At 43.5% G+C, this 21,123-nt stretch overlaps 1 protein-coding gene across 4 annotated transcripts in view; it reads left to right on the top strand.

The window, feature by feature from the left end:
- LOC112214699 (Kv channel-interacting protein 4) overlaps window positions 1–21,123 on the top strand; it is a 250,084-nt gene that overhangs the window by 205,062 nt on the left and 23,899 nt on the right. For all 4 annotated transcript variants that reach the window (XM_024373652.2, XM_024373651.2, XM_024373650.2 and 1 more), the window contains exon 2: window positions 16,924–17,048. In XM_024373652.2, the coding sequence (XP_024229420.1) occupies window positions 16,924–17,048 (125 nt within the window). The remainder of the gene's footprint in view (window positions 1–16,923; window positions 17,049–21,123) is intronic.

Below are 21,123 nucleotides of genomic sequence, written 5' to 3'. Positions count from 1 at the left end.
TGCTACCCGGCAAAGAGACTCTTGCCTCATCAGATAAATCAGCTTGGCATTCTGAAGGTATGCTGTCCGTGTTTATGCTGTGCACTCACCTGCTTCGTTGAGCAGTGACAGCAGTGCTCTGATGTTCCCCGATAACAATAATGGCACATTTTGCCTGTGTGTGTGTGTTTTGGGGGGGGGGGCTTATTTATAGTCTTGCCTCTAAAATATTCTAGGGCCAGGCTCAGTGTAAGTGTGTCCACTGTTGCACCCAGAATTGTTTGGCAGGTGGAGATGACAGGAAGTGGTATTCTGGACTAGTACCAGAGGATTGTCTCCAATTTAAAACACAAAACCTCACCAGGCTGTCTGTGAGAGACATCTCCATCCCCTTGGGACTCACCAGCAGCATTTCTCCATCTGACTGAGAGGCAGGCTTTTGCAATATTAATGGATGCAACAGTTGAACATTACTTCACGGCTTGCCTCGGCGCCTATGTGGGTTGAAATTATTTCAAGCTTCTCCACCAGATCTGGCTTCGCTCCCAATCACCATCATTTTGATGTCATTAAGCCTTACCTGACATGTTTTTGCCTCTTCTGAGTCTGAAAAAAGCTATATGGAAAGTTAGCGAGGCTCATCCCCAAACATGAGCAGATGTGCTTCCGAGTGGCTCATTACGAAGCCGCCGTAACGGCTGTCTATCGGCGGGCGATCAAATCCGGCTCTCCAAAATCTCAGGCATGTTCTGGGAGAAGAAAGTGCGCCTGTGATGACAGTGCCACGGCAAGAGAGCATTGTCGAACTGATCTCACGCCGGCCTCCTCCGCGTGATTGTTCCAACACCTATCAAATCCACCATTGGCCAGTCTGCAGGACTCTCTCATTTGAATTCAACTCCCTCTCTCGCTGTGTAAGTTTACCTCAATACCTTCTGCCAAGGGATAGTCGGTAGTTCATCCTCATTTCAACTCGGAGTAAACATGGATTGTTGTTTAAAGCAGATGACGACTGACTGCCTCTCGGAAAGTATTATAGTAAACAAATGCTCCCACCACCAAGACACAGCAAATAATGGAACTTGGATTGCAAATTGAAATGCATAGCAGTTCCTGATATTGTGTTATATTGCTCTCCCTGTCAGACACACACACTGTATATATTATTTATTTATTTTATTGATCTCCCATGACAATTAATATGAACATGCCACATATCTACAGTTGGAAGTTTACATACACCTTAGCCATGTACATTTAAACTCAGTTTTTCACAATTCCTGACATTTAATCCCAGTAAAAATTCCCTGTTTTAAGTCAGTTAGGATCACCACTTTATTTTAAGAATGTGACATGTCAGAATAATAGAAGAGAGAATGATTTATTTCAGCTTTTATTTCTTTCATCACATTCTCAGTGGGTCAGAAGATGACATACAATCAATTAGTATTTGGTTTGCCTTTAAATTGTTTAACTTGGTTCAGATGTTTCGGGTAGCGTTCCACAAGCTTCCCACAATAAGTTGGGTTAATTTTGGCCCATTCCTCCTGACAGAGCTGGTGTAACTGAGTCAGGTTGGTAGGCCTCCGTGCTCGCACACACTTTTTCAGTTCTGCCCACACATTTTCTATAGCTTTGAGGTCAGGGCTTTGTAATGGCCACTCCAATACCTTGACGTTATTGTCCTTAAGCCATTTTGCCACAACTTTGGAAGTATGCTTGGGGTCATTGTCCATTTGGAAGACCCATTTGTGACCAAGATTTAACTTCCTGACTGATATCTTGAGATGTTGCTTCAATCTATTCACATAATTTTCCATCCTCATGATGGCATCTATTTTGTGAAGTGTACAAGTCCATCCTGCAGCAAAGCACCCCCACAACATGATGCTGCCACCCCCGTGCTTCACGGCTGGGATGGTGTTCTTTGTCCTGCTAGTCTCCCCCTTCCTCCAAACATAACGATGGTCATTTTGGCCAAACAGTTCCATTTTTGTTTCATCAGACCAGAAGACATTTCTCCTAAAAGTACGATATTTGTCCCCATGTGCAGTTGCAAACTGTAGTCTGGCTTTTTTATGGTGGTTTTGGAGCAGTGGCTTCTTCCTTGCTGATCGGCCTTTCAGGTTATGTCGATATAGGGCTCGTTTTACTGTGGATATAGATACTTTTGTACCTGTTTCCTCCAGCATGTTCACAAGGTCCTTTGCTGTTGTTCTGGGGTTGATTTGCACTTTTCGCACCAAAGCACCTTCAACTCTAGGAGATAGAACACATCTCCTTCCTGAGCGTTATGACGACTGCGTGGTCCCATGGTGTTTGTACTTGCATACTGTTGTTTGTATAGATGAACGTGGTACCTTCAGGCGTTTGGAAATTGTTCCCAAGTATGATCCAGACTTGTGGAGGTCTACAAGAGTTCTTGGCTGATTTATTTAGATTTTCCCATGATGTCAAGCAAAGAGGCACTGAGTTTGAAGGTAGGCCTTGAAATACATCCACAGGTACACATCCAATTGACTCAAATTATGTCAATGAGCCTTTTAGAAGTTTCTAAGGCCATGACATAATTTTCTGAAATTTTCCAAGCTGTTTAATGGCACAGTCAACTTAGTGTGTGTAAACTTCTGACCCACTGGAATTGCGACACAGTGAATTATAAGTGAAATAATCTGTCTGTAAACAATTGTTGGAAAAATGACTTGTGTCATCCACAAAGTAGATGTCCTAACCGACTTGCCAAAACTATAGTTTGTTAACAAGAAATGTGTGGAATGGTGTATGTAAACGTCTGACTTCAGTTGACCTTCAGGGAGTCACTGGGTGTTGACATCTCAATCGAAGAAGTAGCCTCGATCATCAGTTTACATTGGTGTCACGGCTTGAGAGATGAATACAACAAGTTTGTCGGGTCACGAGCTTAATATAGTCATTGTGTGCTAGGAATATGGGACCAAATACTTGTTTGACAAAATGTAATGCACTATGAAGTGACTAGATGCATAAAGTGCTTTACTTTCTAAACGGTAAAACCGATGTGTATGAATATACTCTCAGATAAAAGGTGACATTTTGTACTGTCGTCTCATATAGAACGTTTGATATCAAATCTAAAGTTCTGGAATACAGAGCCAAATTAGCTTCACTGTCCAAATAAATACGGAGAGTCGTTTGTATATACTGTCCTCTATGATAATTTCCCAGCTCACTGATCATTGATTATATCAGCTTCAGAAGAATTAAAGGGCAAATGTAAAATGCACTATCAAAGCAATGCACTATCAGCAATCTATTAGTCACTTTTCCTCTGGGAGTCCACAGCAGTCTGGCAGTTGAGAAAATATATAAGGTATCACTCAAGTCAAAGTAATACCTCCATCAAGGGGACTGTTTTGGGCAGCCAATGACATCCGACTCCAGTATGTGGGGACGTTTATGGGCTTTTGCCCATACCTTCATCTTGACTTTTATCCAGTGCTGACAGAATTGAGCGGAGACATACATCAACACCTTGCGACAGCCCTGTCCAATAACGCTCTCTGGCAATATCGTTGTCCCGGACGCTGTGGTGACGTTTACCATCCATGTTCAACACCCGCAGAACACTTTCACGCTCATTGTCATTTGTCACATATTGCGCCACTGTCTTCCGAAGTGTGTCATGGCGTAAGATCTCAAGCGTGACAGGTGGAGTGACTATTCTTCTATTTACACTTTTGTTCGTTTCCTTACACCGTACCCAAACCGGCCGCACGCCATCATGCGCAAATTGATTTTGTCCCCCCACACCAAATGCGGTCACGACACGCAGGTTAAAATATCAAAACAAACTCTGAAACAATTATATTAATTCGGGTACAGGTCGAAAAGCATTACATATTTTATGGCAATTTAGCTAGCGAGCTTGCAGTTGCTAGCTAATTTGTCCTGGGTTATAAAAGTTGTTATAAGTTGTTATAAGAGTTGTTATTCTACCTGAAATGTACAAGGTCCTCTACTCCGACAATCCACACACAAAACGGTCAACCGAATCGTTTCTAGTCATCTCTCCTCCTTCCAGGCCTTTTCTTCTTTGGACTTTATATGGCAATTGGCATCTAACTTTCATAGTTACGACGACGAACGACCAAACTCCGTTCATCTTTCAATCACCCACTTGGGTATAGCCAATGAGAAGATGGCACGTGGGTATCTGCTTCTTTAAACCGATGAGGAGATAGGAGAGGCTGGACTTGCACCGCGTCAGCGTCACAAATAGAACTGACTTCTATTTTAGCGCTTGGCAACGCAGACGCTGGTTGGCGCGCACCAGCAGTGTGGGTGCAATGATTGAATAACATGTATGTTGAAATTTATTTTGCAACGCACGCTACGCGAGTGGTGTGGTCAGCATGTTAGAAGTGAACAATGGCAGAGTGTGTTTCTTTACCGGCCATTTACATGAGACTCTTGCTTCGGTCCTATGTTGTCTTGCCAGGCCCCAATGACTATATAAGGAAACGGTTCAGGTGGAGATAAGATCAGTGTATAGTTTGGCTCAGGGTCCAGCTTGTCTACTGGAGAGGGCTGTGGTGTGTCGTAAGTAGAGGACACGTCACATAGTTTATGCTGACCAGACTTTAGTTTCACTCTTATTGCACAAGCAACCATGAAGAACTGACCTGCCATTGTAATCGTGTTAGGATCTTAATTTGATCAACCTGTTGCAGGAAAACGTTACTGCAATGCAGCAAATGTCACACTTGTTGTGTATTTGAGGTTTAAAAAGGCTTCTGAAGTTTGTCATTTCCACTTTCACAATTCCTGTTGCTGCAGGATTATTTTCCTGCTGGAGCAAAGTGCCTCAAATTAAGATTGTTCATCTGTATGTCCATTTCTGTTCTCCTCATGTACACTGCTGTATATTTACAGAAGTATGTGGACAGCCATTCAAATTAGTGAACTTGGCTTTTTCAGTCACACCCGTTGCTGACAGGTGTATAAAATGAGCACACAGCCATGCAATCTCCATAGAAAAACATTGGCAGGAGAATGTCCTTACTGAAGAGCTCAGTGATTTTCAACGTGGCACCATCATAGGATGCCACTGTTCCAACAAGTCAGTTTGTCAAATTTATGCCCTGCTAGACGTACCCCGGTCAACTACAAGTGCTGTTATTGTGAAGTGGAAGCATCTAGGAGCAACGGCTCAGCCGTGAAGTGGTAGGCCACAAGCTCACAGAACGGGACTGCCGAGTGCTCAGTTGCAACACTCACTACCGAGTTCCAAACTGCCCCTGGAAGCTACGTTCGTCAGGAGCTTCATGAAATGGGTTTAATGGCCGAGCAGCCTCACACAAGCCTAAGATCACCATGCGCAATGCCAAGCGTCGGCTGGAGTGGTGTAAAGCTCGCCGCACGTGGATTCTGGAGCTGAGGAAACGGGTTCTCTGAAGTATTGAATCACACTTCACCATCTGGTGGTCCGACGGATGCCAGCTTCGGGCTAGGCCCCTTAGTTCCAGTGAAGGGAATCTTAACGCTACAGCATACAATGACATTCTGTGCTTCCAACTTTGGCAACAGTTTGGGGAAGGCCCTATCCTGTTTCAGCATGGCAATGCCCCGTGCATAAATTATGGTCCATCCAGAAAATTTTTGTGTGTGGAAGAACTTGACTGGCCTGCACAGAACCCTGACCTCAACCCCTTCGAACACCTTTGGGATGAATTGGAATGCCGATTGCGAGCCAGGCCCAACATCAGTGCCCGACCTCACTAATGCTCTAGTGGCTGAATGGCAGCAAGTCCCCACAGCAATGTTCCAACATCTAGTGGAAGCCTTCCCAGAAGAGTGGAGGCTGTTAGAACAGTAAGGGGGGGGGACCAACTCCATATTCAAGATATTCGGTGAGCAGGTGTCCACATACTTTTGGTCATGTAGTGTACATGTCTACACCAGAAGGCCAGTTGGTCTATCTCACAAAAGATATGTTGTATCCTAATGACATTTTACATGATGTGGAAATTCTTACACAGGGACACTCGAAGCCAATCTTAATATTAATCTTTGTTTATTGTCAGCGTGCTGGGGAGCTTCCAACCAACTCAATGCACCATAGTACACATGTCAATCAGGAGCTCTGCTTGGGCAGTCCCAGCAGTTGTCTTATATACGGCTATACACAGACAAGTTATATTTGCATGATTTAGCATAATGAATTAATCATTACCGTTCTGTTTAATACGTGTGACTGACGAATAATGGAACATAACATGTGACAGACTAATACCTCACCTTGAAACTGAGATATCTTTCATTCTCAAAACAAGGTTCTGGGCGTACTGCCAAATTGCAGCTCTTGATAGTGAGGATTCGTTCAGTCAGCCACTTGCATGAACACAGAAATTGGTATATAGAACAGTACATAAATAGAACACAGACATTAGTTATAAGAAAAGCACAAATGTAAAAATTCCCATTACAGATACATTCATAAATGCAATCATATTTGACGTTTTAGAATGTGGCTTATGGCATTGGAGTGAACAGCACAGTATAGTATGGTCACCTGCTAATGAGCCCTCTATTATTCAACTGGGTTTCTCGTCACCCGAGAGAGGGGGTTTCCTTTCCTCTGGTTAACGACCAGACAGCATGATCACCAGACCAGGCCTGGATATCCTTAGGTCAACATGGGTTATGTTAATTACAGTGACACCACAGTCCATGCACGGTTATAGCTCCACACACCTCCGACAAGGCACTTATGTGACACTGGAGTGTGATTGTCTGTAACACTAGCAGGTGTGTTGCCGGATGATGAATTGTAGGTCCACTGAGTGCTGGCCTGCTTTTCTCATCCCGGCTCCCTGACGCCACAGAGCGAACCTAACATTTGGGATCTGATGCTAACTCATCCCAGAGTAAGACCTCGACATGCATGAGAAAAGCTTTCTGAGCAGAGCACTGTTTAGCTCCATTACAGACCATGCTCCAGTAATATTGGAATATTGGGGGATATTTGAACAAGGGATATGGTAAGTGGAGGGAAACCTAACCTAGGAGGTTAGATGGAAGTCATGAGAAGGTCAAAGCTTTACATAGGGGATGATTAGATTGAAGATGCTGGAAAGAAAATCGGTTTCCTCTTCATGATATATTGTAATTTCTGAGAATAGGACAATCACCCAGAATACTGTTCGTTGTGGAAAGGTTCAGTATGGTTCCCTGATCTGTACTTTGTCATTTTGTTCAACTGTACCTCATTTTGGAAGTACTCATCTGAAGGAAAAGACATGGGCTGTGTCCGAATACCCATACTTGCTTTCTAAATAGTAGGCTTTTTGTATGTTTTATAGTATGTGAAATTTAGAAAATGTGTGCTAGAAATGCCAGGATGTCATACTCATTTCGTTTTTTGAACTAGTAGAATTTGCTGTACGCTATTGAGGAAGAAAATGGTCTTCTCACAGCCGCATGTGTTTGACAACAGCTGATAATCAGATAAAAAATGCACGAATGGCACGGCACAAGTGAAATTGCGAATTAGTTACGCATTCTCAGTTTGGATAAGTAGTATGTTGATATTTGTTGCTTACTGCATACTTTTTTACCTAACAGTACATTCTAAATATACTGAACAAAAATATAAACGCAACAATTTCAACGATTTTACTGAGTTACAGTTCATTTAAGGAAATCAGTCAATTTAAATAAATAAATAATCTATGGAGTTCACATGACTGGGAATACAGATAGGCATCTGTCGGTCAAAAATACATTTAAAAAAAGTGAGGGCGTAGATCAGAAATCCAGTCAGTATCTGGTGTGACCACCACCGCCTCATGCAGCACGACACACCTCCTTCACATAGAGTTGATCAGGCTGTTGATTGTGGCCTGTGGAATGTTGTCCCACTCCTCTTCAATGGCTGTGCGAAGTTGCTGGAAATCGGCGTGAACTGGAACACACTGTCGCACACGGCGATCCAGAGCATCCCACACATGCTCAATGGGTGACATGTCTGGTGAGTATGCAGGCCATGGAAGAACTGGGGCATTTTAACCTTCCGGCAACTGTGTACAGATCCTTGCGACATGGGGTTGTGCCTTATCATGCTGAAACATGAGGTGATGGTGGCGGATGAATGGCCCAACAATGGGCCTCAGGATCTCATCGTGGTATCTCAATGCATTCAACCCTGGGGAAGCAGTGTTGGACTAGTAACTGGAAGGTTGCAAGTTCAAATCCTGCAGTTGACAAGGTACAAATCTGTTCCTAGGCCGTCATTGAATATAAGAATTTGTTCTTAACTAACTTGCCTAATTCAAAATTCAGATTACCATCGATAAATTGAAATTGTGTTCGTTGTCCGTAGCTAATGCATGGTCATACCATAACCCCACCGCCACCATGGGGCACTGTTCATATTGCTGACATCAGTAAACTGCTCACCCACGTGACTCCATACACGTGGTCTGCGGTTGTGAGGCTCTATAAAACGGCATTGAAGGTGGCTTATGAGAGAGAAATTAACATTAAATTCTCTGGCAACACCTCAAGTTGACATTCCTGCCTATGGCATGCTCCCTAAAACTTGAGACATCTGTGGCATTGTGTTGTGTGACAAAATTACACATTTTAGATTGGCCTTTTATTGTCCCCAGCACAACCTTTGGAATGAACATGCTGTTTAATCAGCTGCGTGATATGCCACACTTGTCAGTTGGATGGATTATGTAAAGGAGAAATACTCACTAACAAGGATGTAAACAAATTTGTGCCAAACATTTTAGAGAAATAATATTTTTGTGCATATTGAAAAATGCTGGGATCTTTTATTTCAGCTCATGAAACATCGGATCAACACTTTACATGTTGCGTTTATACTTTTGTTCAGTGTAGTATGACTAGCACACAGTAAGTAGTTTTAGTAATCATTAGTGGACAAGACAGATTTCGAACACGTCTGCTTGTCATGTAAGAAATGAAAATAAACTGCTGCTACTTTACAAGATAAGCTAGATGAGGGACCTTTGTGTCAGCAAAATATGTGTACTGAAAAATGTCAGCAACACATGTGGTCCCCTAGGAATAGGGCAACCTTTTGGGGAACTAGCTGTGCCACTGTTGTGTTCCCTTCTTTGCAGAAGGCAAAAGTATGACATGACAGCAGTGTGCATGTTGTGATTTTATGCTGTGTTGTGATTTCAAAAATGGTGGGTCCCCAGTTTGTCCGTATTCCCACAATGCTTTGGTCAGGACAACAACATTGGACCTTTGCCTGTGATGAATATGTCGCACTACAAACTTGGCACGACAATTCACTGGAGCAGGAGCTGTGGTAAGGAAGCAGTCACTGTGACGCCTGCTAGCTCAGTCGAAGCTGTCTCCTACATTAGGACATATCACATCCATTTAGTCCATTATGAAACAAAGGGCAAGTGTTCATCCAGAAACACTGGCTGCATTAAGGGCCGTGTCACTCAGGGCCTACATTAATTCCACTTAGAATGACAGTGCTTGCTGTCTGCCATTTCTCAAGCCGGGCCCTAAGCAGCGTACCGCGCAGCTCCCGAAAATAACAAAACATGCAAGTATGGATTTGTATAAGTTGGGCATTCACTTCAGACAAATATTGTCTTTGAATTTCAACTCTGGCCAGAGTTGTCACATGAATTACTTGACTTGGTCTATTCCCTTCAGCTCTTAGTGGAGCTACTAAAGGCTAGTGTCACTGCACTACCTTAATGATTCCACATAAATGTCTGCTCTCCAAAGCTTTTTGTATTTTTGCAGAGGGACACATACCCTGCTGCTGAGTGGCAAGGAGATCGGTATGTCAGTGTGGCAACAAGAATGGACGACAACAGCAAGACATCTGACCTGATGGTCCAGAAGATTGCCCTGACATCATGATAGAGGAGGAGGATATTGTGTCTCACACATTGGTTATTGGCCTGGATGGATATTGTCTCGAAGAAGAAACTAGATTCATGTCATTTGTCAAGAGAATCTATATGTATATTTTCTACATTGTATGTCATCATGTTGGCTTCCATCGCATATACCGCTGTGTTAGACTGTAGTCAGCTCCACGTAGAAATATAATATCTGCTAAATGTAGCCAGCCACTGTACAAGTCCCAAGTAAAGGGAAGCCTCTTTCTCCCCTCTCTAGAGTTCCCATCTAGTGGCTGTCAGTGTGTCTGGACTCCTCACTGTGCCTCCCTCACAAACACGCAGTGCATTCTGTCACTGCCTTTATTCTTTATACCAGACATCAAAGCCGTCTTGTAATTACGAGTGACTGATGAACGATACCGCATTCGTGAGCTTTTATTTACGCCCACGCTAGCCTTAAAGGCCTGCAGAATTAATTTTTTCACTTTGGCAAGAAGGTAGAAACAACTTTAGCGCTTGCAGGAGATGCCCCCTAAACGTGTTATTTAAATGAATAAAAATTCTACAAAATGTATTACACGCAATCGCGATCATAAAGGTTGAGCGATCATAAAGGTTGATTTTATCCTCTTGAGATAGATATTGTGTTGACACACAATGCTGTTGCAGTCGTGTATAATATTGCTCACAGTGGCAGGCACAACATGGACCCCTGGGAGTTTGTAAAGCAATACGCTTGACTGTGTGAAATGAGTTTGATAGACGAGGTATTGGATTGGTGTCTGACCTAAGGTCACATGCTCCAGATAATATTAAAAGCCCCTCTTACAGTGATGACCCAGTGCCACAATATTAGAGTATATTAATAAGTCATGTTAACATAATGACTGGGTTCATGGAGTAGGCCTTACACTAGCAGGCCAAGATTACCGCTGAGAGTTGCATCTCGGTTGTAGGTACTGAATGTATCAGCATTGGCTGCCATACTGAAGTGAGTCTTTTACATTTGAAAGCCAATTTCAAACAATATTTTACTGAATTAATGGTGAGACCAAGCTGCCTCGGCTTGGTCATAATGGCTGACGTGATGCGTCCACTTTGATGATAATTTGTGCCCAGATCTGAGATTTAATTTCCCTTTAATAGTACATGAGTGCTAAATCTGAATGTTTTCACATAGCAGGTAAATGCACTCCAGTGTTGTTGTCCTGAGAGTTCTTTGTGACAGTAACTGATCTCCACTGCTTGCACTCCAACATCTCCCTTCCCCATTCACTTTGTCTCCCAGCATGCATTGCAGCCACCAGTTGCCCTGGTAACTGTGACACTCACCGTGCTGTATCTCCTAGGTTACGTCTGCCCCCAGAACGACCACAGGCGCGGTGTCAGAGCTCGGCTCATGAAGCTCTTTCCTTGCTCCTCTGCCAAAAAGTCATCTACCAGTAGCCAAAGCAAGTCTTTTACACTCTCTTTATCCCTCTTTCCCCCTAACTGTTATCCTTCCTTCCTTCTCTCTGGGGTCAATTCAGTCTATTCAGGTTGTAAACTGAAATTCCAATTCAATAATTGAAAAAAATGGTGTATACTTTCAATACATTCTCAATAAACTGTAAAGTACACGTTATTTATTTAAAAATGTTTTATTATTTTATTTTATTCAAATCACTTCCTGAATTGACTACCTTCAATGTGTGGGATCCCTGTACAGTCAGTGTGGTTTTTGACAGAAACCTCAGGCCAGTCACTGCTTCTCTGTCTGCTCGCTGATGCCCTCGTCTTCTGTGGCTGGCCACTGGCACCAATTGCAAGGAAACGTTTTTGAAGAGACATACTCCCTACTTTACCTTCTACAAAAATGTGGGACCTAAAATCAAAGTCTAATCCCTCCCTTTTTGAATAATATTCAACCTCAAAGAGTGAAGAGAAGTTGCATGGCAAAAGAGATGCAAATGTCAATATGGAAGATGTCAATGCACTGGGTTAGGTCTGATGCTACAACCCACCTGTTTGCAATATACCTGGGGGGGGGACTTTATTGTCCATTGGATAAATAGTAATTGAAACTCTGACTATGATGATGTCATAACTATGAGTCAGTAGAAACTGGTGAATCATTCATCTGGGTTGTCTGGTTGATGTGACTGTCCCTGTGTGTGTACAAAAGTAAAAGTTTGAGGAAAAACAAAACAAAAATGAATAAATATAAGCCATTGCAAATAGTGCCTTTGGATAGAACTTTCTTTAATCATTTAACCAGTGACATGAAGAGGCCGACTCCGTTGCACTCTTTTTATGAATCACCTCTCACGCAGTGTCTTACCTCACTTTGTGGAGCACCAACACACTCAGTGGACAGGACATTGACTTGACAGTGTGAGTGACGGCAGTAATTAATTCAGCATCACGAGAAGGGTAAGCATGTTTACATTATCTTTATGTATAGGACCACTAGATATCGTATTCTTTTGAAGCGTGAGTATAGGGGTTTCACCGGCATCGTAGAGAATCTCTCAGACTGCGAAAACAAATGGTGTGTCTTCACTTACCCATCATGCTTGTAGACACACACCCACCCTGTTGGGGCCCAGCTCCGTTTCGGCAGGTTAATCAAGGACTGAGAGGAGACGTGGTCTTTTAGGCTAATTAGGGTTGGCGAGATGCTGTCATATCTCAGGTGTGTGTGTGTGTGTGTGTGTGTGTGTGCATGCAAGCGAGATGAGTCAAGCGCTTAGCTCCGAGGACAACCGCTAGCGGTGACAGGGCCGAGACGGCGGGTGTCATCATTACAGGCCCATTAAAGTGTTTCTCAGGGTTCAGCAGCCCTCATCTTGAGGAGGCTCTTTGCCAGAGGGGCTGTGTTCTTAGGTCTCTAACACTAATTACCTCGCTGCCGTGATATTTCATAGGAGAGATAGGGACACCGGCAACCGTTTTGGGTTTTCTAATGAAGGGGCAAGGGGAGGATGTGAAAAGAAAATAGGTTCCTTGATTGGTTGGCTTTTGAAGTGTGCTTGAAACTGACCCTTAAGCCTAATGTCAAATAATGTCCAATTGTAGTGATCATCAAGTGAATATGGCTAAACTGACAATGACGGCACGCTACTAGCCTATATTCTTACTCTCCTGAGACTGATACAGTGGAGCTGAAATTCAATTGTCTGTAGGCCTTTAAACCATTAGTGTCCTTTGTGTGAATGGCATATTAATTGGATTTCATTAGGAACAGGGGTGATACAAATGTGTGTATTTGCTCCTGTGCTGTAATTGTACAACATTTAATTTTGGCTAAAGTCTCCTTTGGCTGACTATGGTGGATATTTGGTTCAGAACAGTCATATTAAAGCTACTGCATTTAAGTGGGGACTACATGGTATACTTTCCCCACAGAAACAGACTACTGCATTTGGGGCCCCGAGCACCGACCTCCTTTATGAAAACAGATTTTGTTTTAGGTAAATGGCCAACTTCCTGCAATTGTGTTGAAAACATGTCTATTCTACACGTTTTGTCATGAGGCTATGAGAATATTTTGCAGATTTCAAGCAAATTTCCTGTTATTCTACACATTTTGCCATGAGATCGAGTGCGAATCGTACAGTTTTACAGCACATTTCCTGCAATTATAAACATTTTGCTATCATATGCTGTCTGGGGGGCCTACAACCCCTCAAAATAAAAATCCTATAATAAAATTGGTTCGTGAACCCCTGGAGTTCGGGGGCTGCTGGACACGTGCCCTGCGTAACTGTGGCTGGATAATAACCGCAGCACTTAAGAATCCAGATTTAGCATATTTAGAAGAACTGTTTGACGTTTAAATCGTAGTCCCATTAACCCTGCTGCTGCTATAAAAAAAGCGATTGGTTTAATAGATAGAGAACTAGTATTTATTCTAATTGATTTGATTAACGTGGGTAGTGTAAACTACACACTTCTAATGTCTGTGCTTAAATGGTGATTCGGAGTTCTGTGATCTTTGTGGCACAACTGACTGAAATAAACTCAACAACTGAGACAAACTGAACAAGTTCCACAGACATACAGTGGGGAGAACAAGTATTTGATACACTGCTGATTTTGCAGGTTTTCCTACTTACAAAGCATGTAGAGGTCTGTAATTTTTATCATAGGTACACTTCCACTGTGAGAGACGGAATCTAAAACAAAAATCCAGAAAATCACATTGTAGGATTTTTAAGTAATTAATTTGCATTTTATTGCATGACATAAGTATTTGATACATCAGAAAAGCAGAACTTAATATTTGGTACAGAAACCTTTGTTTGCAATTACAGAGTTCATACGTTTCCTGTAGTTCTTGACCAGGTTTGCACACACTGCAGCAGGGATTTTGGCCCACTCCTCCATACAGACCTTCTCCAGATCCTTCAGGTTTCGGGGCTGTCGCTGGGCAATACGGACTTTCAGCTCCCTTCAAAGATTTTCTATTGGGTTCAGGTCTGGAGACTGGCTAGGCCACTCCAGGACCTTGAGATGCTTCTTACGGAGCCGCTCCTTAGTTGCCCTGGCTGTGTTTTTCGGGTCATTGTCATGCTGGAAGACCCAGCCACGACCCATCTACAATGCTCTTACTGAGGGAAGGAGGTTGTTGGCCAAGATCTTGCGATACATGGGCCCCATCCATTCTCTCATTAATACTGTGCAGTCGTCCTGTCCCCTTTGCAGAAAAGCATCCCCAAAGAATGATGTTTCCACCTCCATGCTTCACGTTTGGGATGGTGTTCTTGGGGTTGTACTCATCCTTCTTCTTCCTCCAAACACAGCGAGTGGAGTTTAGACCAAAAACCTCTAATTTTGTCTCATCAGACCACATGACCTTCTCCCATTCCTCCTCTGGATCATCCAGATGGTCATTGGCAAACTTCAGACGGGCCTGGACATGCGCTGGCTTGGGCAGGGGGACCTTGCGTGCGCTGCAGGATTTTAATCCATGACGGCATAGTGTGTTACTTATGGTTCTTCTTTCTTTGAGACTGTGGTCCCAGCTCTCTTCAGGTCATTGACCAGGTCCTGCCGTGTAGTTCTGGGCTGATCCCTCACCTTCCTCATGATCATTGATGCCCCACGAGGTGAGATCTTGCATGGAGCCCCAGACCGAGGGTGATTGACCGTCATCTTGAACTTCTTCCATTTTCTAATAATTGCGCCAACATTTGTTGCCTTCTCACCAAGCTGCTTGCCTATTGTCCTGTAGCCCATCCCAGCCTTGTGCAATTCTACAATTTTATCCCTGATGTCCTTACACAGCTCTCTGGTCTTGGCCATTGTGGAGAGGTTGGAGTCTGTTTGATTGAGTGTGTGGACAGGTGTCTTTTATACAGGTAATGAGTGGAGAACAGGAGGGATTCTTAAAGAAAAACTAACAGGTCTGTGAGAGCCGGAATTCTTAGTGGTTGGTAGGTGATCAAATACTTATGGCATGCAATAAAATGCAAATTAATTACTTAAAAATCAAACAATGTGATTTTCTGGATTTTTGTTTTAGATTCCGTCTCTCACAGTTGAAGTGTACCTATGATAAAAATGACAGACCTCTACATGCTTTGTAAGTAGGAAAACCTGCAAAATAATCAGGTTATCAAATACTTGTTCTCCCCACTGTATGACTAACATAAATGGAATAATGTGTCCCTGAACAAAGGGGGGTCAAAATCAAAAGTAACAGTCAGTATCTGGCCTGGCCACCAGCTGTATTAAGAACTGCAGTGCATCTCCTCCTCATGGACTGCACCAGATTTGCCAGTTCTTGCTGTGAGATGTTACCCCACTCTTCCACCAAGGCACTTGCAAGTTCCCAGACATTTCTGGGGGAAATGGCCCTAGCCCTTACCCTCTGATCCAACAGGTCCCAGATGTGCTCAATGGGATTGAGATCCGGACTCTTCGCTGGCCGTGGCAGAAGACTGACGTTCCTGTCGTGCAGGAAATCATGCACAGAATGAGCAGTATGGCTGGTGGCATTGTCATGCTGGAGGGTCATGTCAGGATGAGCCTGCAGGAAGGGTACCACATGAGGGAAGGGGATGTCTTCCCTGTAACGCACAGTGTCGAGATTGCCTGCAATGACAACAAGCTCAGTCCGATGATGCTGTGACACACTGCCCCAGACCATGATGGACGCTCCACCTCCGAATCGATCCCGCTCCAGAGTGCAGGCCTCGGTGTAACATTCATTCTTTCGACGATAAATGTGAATCCGACCATCACCCCTGGTAAAACAAAACCGGGACTAGAAAAAGAGCATAGTAAAGAGCACTTTTTGCCAGTCCTGTCTGGTCCAGCGATGGTGGGTTTGTGCCCATATTCGACATTGTTCCATCTGATGTCTGGTGAGGACCTGCCTTACAATAGGCCTTCAAGCCCTCAGTCCAGCCTCTTTCACCCTATTGCGGACAGTTTGAGCATTGATGGAGGGATTGTGCATTCCAGGTGTAACTCGGGCAGTTGTTGTTGCCATCCTGTACCAGTTGTTGTTCGGATGTACTGATCCTGTGCAGGTGTTGTTACACGTGGTCTGCCACTGCGAGGACTCTCAGCTGTCCGTCCTGTAGCACTGTCTTAGGCGTCTCACAGTATGGACATTGCAATTTATTGTCCTGGCCACATCTCCACTCCTCATGCCTCATGGCAGCATGCCTAAGGCATGTTCACGCAGATGAGCAGGGACCCTGGACATCTTTTTTTGTTGTGTTTTTCAGAATCAGTAGAAAGGCCTCTTTAGTGTCCTAAGTTTTCATAACTGTGACCTTAATTGCCTACTGTCTGTAAGCTGTTAGTGTCTTAATGACCGTTCCACAGGTGCATGTTCATTAATTGTTTATGGTTCATTGAACATGCATGGGAAACCATGTTTAAACCCTTTACGATGAAGATCTGTAAAGTTGTTTGGATTTTTACTAATTATCTTTGAAGGACAGGGTCCTGAAAAAAGGGACGTTTATTTTTTTGCTGAGCTTATAAGGACAGCACACACTCCTTTCTCTTATGGGTGAAATGTCGTCAGCTTCTGAATGTCTCACTCCTTCTTCCTCCTCTCCAGACAGCGTGGAGGATGAGTTGGAGCTTTCAGCTGTCCGCCATCGCCCCGAGGGCCTGGAGCAACTGGAGGCCCTGACCCGCTTCAACCGCAAGGAGCTGCAGATCCTCTACCGAGGCTTCAAGAACGTAAGTGGGCCAGTTTAACCACGCATCCAAAATGCAATTAAGAGAACATGCATTGTCTCTTTTCTGTCTCTCCATAAATGTCCTCCTCCAAATATCCATGTAGTCAGACTCGTGTTTCCATTCTTAGACCGTTCTTACCATTTGAGGACCACTTTGGAAACAAGTGTTTTAATTAATCATTTTAAGTGCTTTCCTCTGGGTCCACATTGTACATACGTTTGAAGTCGGGAAGTTTACATACACTTAGGTTGGAGTCTTTAAAACTCGTTTTTCAACCACTCCACAAATTTCTTGTTAACAAACCATAGTTTTGGCAACTTTGTGCATGACACAAGGAATTTTTCCAACAATTGTTTACAGACAGATTATTTCACTTATAATTCACTGTATCACAATTCCAGTGGGTCAGAAGTTTACATACACTAAGTTGACTGTGCCATTAAACAGCTTGGAAAATTCCAGAACATGAGGTCATGGTTTTAGAAACTTCTGATAGGCTAATTGACATCATTTGAGTCAATTGGAGGTGTACCTGTGGATGTATTTCAAGGCCTACCTTCAAACTTAGTGCCTCTTTGCTTGACATCAAGGGGAAATCCAAATAAATCAGCCAAGAATACATAAGTCTGGTTCATCCTTGGGAGCAATTTCCAAATGCCTGAAGGTACCACGTTCATCTGTACAAACAATAGTACGGAAGTATAAACACCATGGGACCACGCAGCGGTCATACCGCTCAGGAAGTTGACGTGTCTCCTAGAGATGAACGTACTTTGGTGCGAAAAGTGCTAATAAATCCCAGAACAACAGCAAAGGACCTTGTGAAGATGCTGGAGGAAACAGGTACAAAAGTATCTATATCCACAGTAAAACGAGTCCTATATCGACATAACCTGAAAGGCCGCTCAGCAAGGAAGAAGCCACTGTTCCAAAACCACCATAAAAAAGCCAGACTACGGTTTGCAACTGCGCATTGGGACAAAGATCATACTTTTTGGAGAAATGTCCTCTGGTCTGATGAAACAAAAATGGAACTGTTTGGCCATAATGACCATTGTTATGTTTGGAGGAAAAAGGGGGAGGCTTGCAAGCTGAAGAATACCATCCCAAACGTGATGCACAGGGGTTTCAGCATCATGTTGTGGGGGGTGCTTTTCTGCAGGAGGGACTGGTGCACTTCACAAAATAGATGGCATCATGAAGACGGAAAATCATGTGGATATATTGAAGCAACATCTCAAGACATTAGTCAGGAAGTTACAGCTTGGTCGCAAATGCATCTTCCTTATGGACCCAAGCATACTTCCTAAGTTGTGGCAAAATGGCTTAAGGACAGCAAAGTCAAGGTATTGGAGTGGCCATCACAAAGCCCTAACCTCAATCCTATCGAAATGTGTGGGCAGAACTGAAAAAGCGTGTGCGAGCAAGGAGGCCTTCAAACCTGACTCAGTTACACTAGGTCTGTCAGCAGGAATGGGACAAAATTAACCCAACTTATTGTGGGAAGCTTGTGGATGGCAACCTGAAACATTTGATCCAAGTTAAACAATTTAAAGGCAATGCTACCAAATACTCATTGAGTGTATGTAAACTTCTGACCCACTGGGAATGTGATGAAAGAAATAAAACCTGAAATAAATAATTATCTCTACTATTATTCTGACATTTCACATTCTTAAAATAAAGTGGTGATTGTAACTGACCTAAGACAGGGAATTGTTACTAGGATTAAATGTCAGGAATTGTGAAAAGGTGAGTTTAAGTGTATTTGGCAAAGGTGTATGTAAACTTCTGACTTCAACTGTATGTGACCGACCGGGCTCGATTCCGTCTTATGTTGCACATTTAATTGATTATAAAAAGTAATTGTTACATTTTATTAAAGTAGAGACTTGGTATATGGTATGTCATACACTATATTTGAGGAACAATGGGAAAGTAATTATGCTTTGAAAGTTGATAAGCTTTGGACCTAATTTTTGAGACATGGCCCTTGGAATGTTTTGGTACACTTACTGGAGAGCTCTTCTTTGCCTACTGTACACCCATTCAGCATTGTTTACACCCTCTTAAGCTTTAGACCCACCCACCGTCTCTTGAAGGATTCACATGTGAGGCCATGTACTTAACAACCAAAGATTTCAAGAGGGCTGGTTTATACTATGGGCGTGTTCATAAATGTCATCTGGAGTGCCAGAGTGTGCTCTGGGTGTTCTTAAACTCAGAACGTTGTCAGATTGTCAGTTTGTAAATTAAAAGCATTTTGCTCTCGGAGCATTCATAGAGCACACTGGATGCTCTGGCTGAGGAGTACGGTTGATCCGAGCATTCTGACCTAACAACAGCAGTCGAGCACCCAAGCTAACTGGCTAACGTTGGCTAGCTTGCTAGCTACTTCCAGACACAAATGAGAGAACTGTTCACTCTGACCATTTTACTCGCCCTAGCAGAGGTGTTTTTATGTTATCCAGAGTGTTGGCTCGCCGCCATTGGACACTGGAGCAGTGGAAACACATTCTCTGGAGTGATGAATCACGCTTCACCATCTGGCAGTCCGACCAACAAAACTGGGTTTGTTGGTTGCCAGGAGAACACTACCTAACCGAATGCATAGTGGCAACTGTAAAGTTTGGTGGAGGAGGAATAATGTTCTGGGGCTGTTTTTCATGGTTCTGGCTAGGCATCTTAGTTCCAGTGAAGGGAAATCTTAACGCTACAGCTACAATGTCATTCTAGTTTGGGGAAGGCCATTTCCTGTTTCAGCATGACAATTCCCCCATTCACAAAGCAAGGTCCATCCAGAAATGGTTTGCTGAGATCAGTGTGTGGAAGAATTTGACTGGCCTGCACTGAGCCGTGACCTCGAAACCCATCAAACACCTTTAGGATGAATTGTAAGTCCAATTGCGAGCCAGGCCTAATCTCACAACATCAGTGCCCAACCTCACTCATGCTTTTGTGGCTAAATGGAAGCAAGTCCCTGCAGCAACGTTCCAACATCTAGTGGAAAGCCTTCCCAGAAGAGTGGATGCTGTTATAGCACCAAAGGGGTGACCAACTCCATATTAATGCCCATGATTTTGGAATCTGATGCCCGATGAGCACGTGTCCACATACTTTTGGCCACACAGTGTACCTCACTCAAGAATACTCAAGGATGAGTACGAACAATTAGGTCACACCTCAAATGCATTCTATATACTATCTAATGACTAACGAACAATCGGGTCACACAAGGTTCTTTAGAGCGGCAAGTGTACAATAAAAAGGTCTTTGTCACCTCTGTTGAGAACCGTAATGAGATGACCCAGAATTAACTTGACCCAAATTGTCTGGTGACAAATGGGTAGGCCCACGGCCTATGACACCGCATCCCGAGTGGCCCTGGTCCCTGTGGACACTACCCAGAGACCCTGTGATGTGCATAGGGGAAGTCTACCCATTAGCCCTTCACCACAGGAGACTGGAAATAAGGGCTGATAAGTTCTCTAATGCCTGAGGCGGCTCTTAATTGTCACCATGTTGTCCCCTGACGCCTTGTCCCTATGGAATCTCCCATCAAAACATTTTTAAGACCCCTTCCCCTACCTCTAGAGCTTTTTGTTTTCTCTCCTCTTTCGCTAAGACTGTTTTAAGGTGGCATTTGGTCTTGCATGTTCAATGATTGTGGCCTCTCAGCAGAAGCCAGACCCATCACTCCTCTACAGTTAGGCAGTTATTGTAGTTCGGCACATTCCCAATCAGGTCAGTGTCTCAAACTTAGAAAAATCACAGCTTTTGACTAGCTTTTGTCCATTGTCGAGGCTATAGCTCTTTAACTTATTACCCGCTCAGGTCAAAATCCTAATCTATGGTTCACGCTCAGCCAGTGTCAGGGGCAGAACACAGGAAAGCTTTAAAAAAAACTGGCCTGACAAATGTAATCTGGAACAGTCTCTATTCTAAGCAATTTTGGCCCTGTGTCCTTGACGTCTCAGACTTGGGTGCGAATCATCGCTCCAAGGTGAGCGTCTGAGGGTGGTAGGAGAGTCTTTTTGAACATCAATCTTTACGAGTAAGACATTTATAACCCCTC

Source organism: Oncorhynchus tshawytscha, linkage group LG15, assembly GCF_018296145.1.
Source record: "Oncorhynchus tshawytscha isolate Ot180627B linkage group LG15, Otsh_v2.0, whole genome shotgun sequence".
In the NCBI taxonomy this organism is placed as follows: Eukaryota; Metazoa; Chordata; class Actinopteri; order Salmoniformes; family Salmonidae; genus Oncorhynchus; species Oncorhynchus tshawytscha.
The sequence above is the reverse complement of the archived record's forward strand: the minus strand, read 5'-3'. Positions and strand labels throughout refer to the sequence as shown.